The sequence below is a fragment of the Panthera uncia genome (genome assembly GCF_023721935.1).
Source record: "Panthera uncia isolate 11264 chromosome C1 unlocalized genomic scaffold, Puncia_PCG_1.0 HiC_scaffold_4, whole genome shotgun sequence".
NCBI classification, from domain to species: Eukaryota; Metazoa; Chordata; class Mammalia; order Carnivora; family Felidae; genus Panthera; species Panthera uncia.
Genome location: NW_026057585.1, coordinates 26,971,516 through 26,978,310, shown reverse-complemented (window position 1 = coordinate 26,978,310; position 6,795 = coordinate 26,971,516). Strand labels below are relative to the sequence as shown.

Genomic DNA, 6,795 nt, shown 5'->3' with positions numbered 1-6,795 from the left:
CCAAAAATAAATAAAAAATGTTGAAAAAAAAATTAAAAAAAAAAAAAAAAATAGGTCCAAACATGCTGATGTTATTCTGTCATATATGGCTTGAATATAAAGGATATTTTAAAAATCCAGTGTTATTTTTGACCAGTATTCTGTTTTTAATCCATTTTGTGACCCAGTATGCCCATGTAAACACAATAGTATGTTTATCCATAACTTTCATATAGTATTCTCCAAAACTTGTAACATATAATGCCATATCCATTCATTTCCTCATGTAAAAGTAACCTCTAAGATCATTAACATGAAAAAGTTGTAAGCATGAAATAATTTCATTAAATAAAATCTGTATTGCCACTTCTGTTTTTAATTAAATGACCTAACACATCTAGCCAATCATCTAGTAATTTATTTCCATATGTTAATAACCAGATATTAAAATCAATTAGAGAATAAATTATCATATTGGGTTTTATTCCCTTAATAGCTTTAATAGGTTTGATGTTATTCGGGCAAATGTCAAAATGAGGAAAAAATATAGAAGCAATGTTCCTATCACTATACCAAATTTGACATACTGGATATTTGTAGCAACAATAGAATATTTGAAATCTAGTTCTCTTCTTACTGATTATATCATTACTACCTTCCTTTTTTGACTTTTGGCCATGTGCCTGTACATACATTAATTTGTTCTTTGCATAAAAAATTTTGGATTTTGTTTTTAAAGTAACCAATTGAAGGTTATATTCTTATAATCAGTACATTCTTGAAAAATGCAATCAATCCAACTGTTTAACAAAGGAAATACAAAGGTAACTAATGAAATCATAGAATTATGAATTTTCTACCTGTAGTGTAGGAAAGTTATAAGAATCAATTTAAAGTTATATCACCTATGAGAGTATGATTAATGAGAACTAGAAGATTGATGGGAAAATTCTGAGGTAACAAGAAACCAATAAATTAAAGCAATTATGTTACCTGCTGTTAAATAAAAAATTGAGAAGGTGCTTATTAGATTTAGGGATTTTGTTTATTTGTTTTCTCTTGATTGCTTTTATATTCCACTCTGGAATTTTTTTTCTTCCCAAGGAAAGTCAGAACTGGAAAAAAAATAAACAACAAAAAAAGAACTTAGCTGCTTTTGTTTAAGAAAGTTAGACTAGAGGGGCGCCTGGGTGGCTTAGTCGGTTGAGCATCCAACTTCGGCTCAGGTTGTGATCTGGTGGTTTGTGGGTTTGAGCCCCGCATTTGGCTGTATGCTATCAGCACAGGGCCTGTTTCAGATCCTCTGTCTCCCTCTTCCACCTTAATATTTAAACTTGCATCTCCTCTGAGCAGAAACTTTCTCCTACATCTGTACAGCACTTTTATATACCAGAGAAAGTAAAAATTAATCAGCAACATCATTCAACACATAGTCTGTACTGAAATTTTTCTGATTATTTAAAATTGTTCTTTATAGCCTTCTACTCAAAGCATGGTCTATGGACCAGCAGCATCAACATCACCTAGGAACTTGTGAACAGAATTTCATCTGTGCCCCAGACCTCCTGAACAGAATTGGGACTAAGGTGAAGCAAGTGAGTTGCTTCTGGTGCACAACTTAACGAGATGCTTACTCTCAGGGTTATGTAAGTGGAGGGCTGGTGCTTGGCATGACCCTGAGAGTTAGTGCCTCCTTAAATTTTGAACACATGTCTCCTGTCTTACCCTAATCCTGGCCCTTCTACTGAATCTTAATCTGTATTTGAGTAGGGTGCCCAGGTGATTTGTATGCCCATTAAAACCTTGAGAAACACTACTTCAGCTTGTTCTTTTTCTTTTTCCAATCTAGGATTCAATTATAATTACATGTTACATCTGGCACTTTAGATTTCCTTAAACTCACTTACTCCTTCTATTCTTCCTGATACTGAATCTTCTGAAAAGTGTAGGTCAGCTAGAATACCACATGAGTTATATTGTGCTCTTCTATTGCTTCCTATCTGGAAGCACATGTCAGACCACCCCATTATTGGCATTGACAATACTGACATGTTTTTTAAGCTAATTATTGCCAGATCTCACCATGTTAAGGACACAGTTTTTTCCTATATAATTAATAAACAAAATGTGGGGTGATTCTTTCAGGCAGTATGAATGTCCTGCTCCTCAACAACCTTATAACCAATGGTTTTAACATCTAGTGATAAATCTTGCCAGAATTAGTTTTTACACTGTTAATTATCAGGTATGATATTCTTGCAGAGTCATAGATTTTATTTTTTCTCTGCATATGGGAGATGATACAAGTACCAGTGCTCGTTCTCATGCTTCAGAAAGAAAACCGATAAGTATTTATACCTTTCATAAAACAAATGTTAATTTAAAAATTATTACTAGGGCAACAATTTGTTAACAAGGATAATCTTTCAAAATTATAAACTTTTTAGCTATTAATGGTTATATTCACAGGCTATAGGGACAATCTTCAAAAACTGTCTTTCAAGATTCTCTATTTAGAAATAAGAGTTGTGAGGATAATTTCATGATGTAGAATAAATAGTATCTGCCAGAAGAGGCATTTTTCTCTTTTTCTTAAGATTATTTTTACACCTTCAAGATGACTTACAAGAATGCTGTTGGCATTAGAGGGGGAAAAAAACACTCCTGAGAAGCTCAAAATTACACCAAGAAAGGAGCAAAAGAAGAATCTTATTGACAGATGGGCTGTGGAGCACATGTGCAAATTGTGGCCCTTGAACTAATTTTTGTGAAAAAAAATTATTGAAAGTGGGTTGCTCTTTGCCCATTTGCTCTTTAAGGCAGTGTAAAGCATCTGCAGCTGTGTCAACGCTTGAACTAAGTTACATTGCTGCCTTTTTGAAAATATTTTCAGATTTAGAGCAAATGCAGCCATCTCCTAAGTTTCTTTTTTTTCCCTAGCTAACAAAAGCATTTTTATTTCTTAGTGACTTCAGCATATTCAGAATATTCACACCAATGCATTATTAGCACAGTACACCAGTGTATGCTCATTTTACTATTTTTCTTGATCAAAGGAGCTTAAAGAATAGGCTTAAATATTGCTTACCTTTTTAGGTAAATATTAAATATTTTAGGGTGTTTGGCTTACAGGTTTTTGACAATTGGCCCCAGTCTGTCTTTCCAATCTAATCTCCCATAAATTGATTCTCTTCATACCCTAAACTACCAACTTCGCACCATTTCCTTTCATTGTCTTGTCTCTGAAAATATTCCCTCTTCCTGGAATGCCCTTCTTTACTTGTTCATGTTCTATATGTTCTTCAGGATTCCAGTCTCTGGTTTCCTAATTTGTAATGAAAAATTAGTTTTCTACATAAATCTTTTCTGTGATAGCATTTTGTATTCTAAGCTGGACTGTGTATTCACTGTTTGAAGCAGTTAGGTAACATGAGGAGATAAATCTGTAAAATATTGAGCACATAATAAACACTCATTAATATTAATATTAGTTGACTTTCCTTTTCCTTTTTTTTTTTTTTTTGCTTTTTTCCTGCTTAGGTCAGACAACTAGATTCAGCACTAGAAATGTGTAAGGAAGAACTTGCCTTGCATTTGAATCAATTGGAAGGAAATAAGGAAAAGTTTGAAAAACAGCTAAAGAAGAAATCTGAAGAGGTAAATTAACATTTTTGTTAAATAGCATATTTTCCAAGTGATTTCTTTTTGAGATATTTTTAAGATTGTTTAAAAGTATGTCTTTATGTAGCTGATGAAAAAATCTTTCCATTAAAATGTAAATCCCAATTTTATATTCTTTATGAAACAATTCACTGCAACACAAAATATGACACCTTAAAATGCTGATTCTTTTATCTATTTTTAGGGAATCATAAGATTAAATTATTATTAATATCACAGATTAACTCTAAAATGATTAACTTTAAAATATTATTTTAGATTTAGAATTATAAAATTCTTCAAATTTTCTTCCATTTTGATTTTGCTACTTCTGGTTGTCTAAAGGGTTAAAAATTAGGTTTAGAAATTCGACTTTCTCTATTGAGATGAGTTTTTAAGATACTGGATAGATGATTCAAGTTATCTTATTCATCTCTATATCCTCAGTGTCTACCACTTTGCTTTCAACATAATATGTACTCACTAAATGTTTGCTCAAGGGGATAATCTTAGTGAAGAATTCCTTTATTTCTTTGTTAGAATTTATAATACAAATTTAAAATAAGTTATATTTTAAAATATAAATTAAAGATAAGCTTTAAACCTTAAATTCATGTTCATAATCGTCCCCAACAAATTCTCATCAAAGTTGACTAGAATATATTCAGCCAGTTACAGCCAGAAAAACAGAATCCTTTGTGTATCATTAAAATAGAATTTTATGCAGAGAATTAGATACATATATCATGGAAGAGGGGAGAAGCAAACAAAGCATGGTAAAGTGACTCAGAGATTATCATAAGAAAGGACCTACTATGGGGCGCCTTGGTGGCTCAGTCATTTAAGCATTAAGCGTCTGACTTCAGCTTGGGTCATGATCTCACAGTTCATGAGTTCGAGCCCCCGTGTCAGGCTCTGCACTGACAGCCCAGAGCCTGGGGCTTGCTTCAGATTCTGTATCTCCTCTATCTGCCCCTCCCCTGCTCATGCTCATCTCTCTCCCTCCCTCCCTCTTTCTCTCCCTGTCTCGCTCTCTAAAATAAATAAACATTTAAAAAAAAAGAAAAGAGAAAGGACCTACTACCATCATCAGGGATAGAAGAATATCAGGCAGAAATGGTGGACTATAGTACAGAAGTAGGACTGCCTAGTGAGCTAGGGCCACAAAGAAGGAGTCTGTCTAGTTAAAGCTGAGACTGTAGAGGAAGAGAACTGCTACAGGTCCCTCACATTGGCTAAATGTTTCTATTACCCAGAGGGGAATTTCCTGCAAAACATGGAGCAGAGCAGGGGGAAAGCAGACACAGATCTAAAAACAGGTATATAGTTGACCAGCACTCCACACTTAGGTGTATCACATAATTATATAAGTTTAGAGGTTAAAAAAGGAAATCTTCATATTTCATATGGTCCTGCCTTCTTCCTTCCATGCCCCTCCATGAAGGCTTTTATAGCATCTTTGACAGACAGGCATGTATTTCTCCACTGCAGTATATGGAATTTGAATTGCCTAAACTATAGATACTTTGACTTCTTAAAATAGAAATATTTTATTTTATTAAAAATATATTTATTTTTATTTTACTGTGAACTTCTTTAAAACATTATTTAGACATTTATTCGATAGCCTTCATTATACTTCAGTGTAAATGGACTTGACAGAGATGGAATCTGGAGACAGGCAGTGTTTGTAACAAGGGGATTTGTTGAGCTTTAGACTTTGTGTTCTCAGAAACCGAATCAGTGAGTAGGGTGGATAATAGACAGTTATCTAAAATGAACAGAATTATTTTCAAAATGGCTGGCAATATAAACCTAGGCTCCAAACTGAATTAGAAATCAGAAGTAGTAAAATATGTACAACTATACTAGGGAATAAGTAAGTAAGTTAGAAAGATTTTCACCTTTTATTGCTGCTAAATTATTACCTCAGTGCACATGAATTGGCTTACTTAACAGGTTATCGTTCAGTCCTTCTGATAAAAAACATGGAAAAAATCCAATTACTATTTACTTTGTTTTTTTTAAGTACCACCCCATACATTTATCTACTTTTGAGTTATTTGTCTTTAGAGCAAATTTTAATGTCATTCTAGTTAATATTACAGTTAATTACAGTTGTCCTTGAACAATGCAGAAGTTAGAGGCACTGATCCCCTCTCCATGTAGTTGAAGATCCTCATATAACCTTTGACTTCCCAAAAACTTAACTACAAATAGCCTACTGTTGACCAGAAGCCTTACCATAGCATAAACATGGGATCAACACAGATTTTCTATGTTATATGTATTATATACTGTATTCTTACAGTAAAGTAGGATAGAGGAAAGAAAATGTGATTAAGAAAATCATAAGAAAGAGAAAATATATTTGCAGAACTCTACTGTAAAACAGCTGCATAAGTGGACCTATGCAGTTCAAACTCATATTGTTCAAGAGTCAGCTGTAATTTATCAGAATTGTGAGATTTTCATCATATATAGCTAGGTTTTAGAAAATTGGATTTGGTTCACAGTACGTCCATTCTGTTAATAATAGTGATGTTATAAAGGTGTTTTAATCTTTTAGATCTTTTTAATCTGTAGATTAAATCAGTAATCTTTAAATCACACACTAGCTGAATAATTGAGTGGCTCTAGAGCATATTGAGAAGAAGTTAGCCAGTTGTAAAAACTAAATGTTGATTATCCACCACAGAAAGATAATAAAAATTCCTCTGAGATTTTTGTCTCAGGTATATACTGTTTTCCAGATATTGAAGTAAGTACATTTATGATTAAAATAATAGTAATTTGGGGTTCTAAATCATTTTGAAAAGATTTTAATTCCATATTAAAATGCTTTAGGGGCGCCTGGGTGGCGCAGTCGGTTAAGCGTCCGACTTCAGCCAGGTCACGATCTCACGGTCCGTGAGTTCGAGCCCCGCGTCAGGCTCTGGGCTGATGGCTCGGAGCCTGGAGCCTGTTTCAGATTCTGTGTCTCCCTCTCTCTCTGCCCCTCCCCCGTTCATGCTCTGTCTCTCTCTGTCTCAAAAATAAATAAAAAACGTTGAAAAAAAAAAATTAAAAAAAAATAAATAAATAAAATGCTTTACAAAGTGGTAAAAATATGTGTTGATGCAGAATTACACTGTTAATATGATAGGAGAAAGTAAA

The 6,795-nt window shown here is 33.4% G+C and overlaps 1 protein-coding gene across 7 annotated transcripts in view; it reads left to right on the top strand.

Moving 5' to 3' along the window:
- Window positions 1-6,795, top strand: part of CCDC18 (coiled-coil domain containing 18) — a 119,303-nt gene that overhangs the window by 62,515 nt on the left and 49,993 nt on the right. For all 7 annotated transcript variants that reach the window (XM_049618425.1, XM_049618427.1, XM_049618430.1 and 4 more), the window contains one exon: window positions 3,520-3,636. In XM_049618425.1, the coding sequence (XP_049474382.1) occupies window positions 3,520-3,636 (117 nt within the window). The remainder of the gene's footprint in view (window positions 1-3,519; window positions 3,637-6,795) is intronic.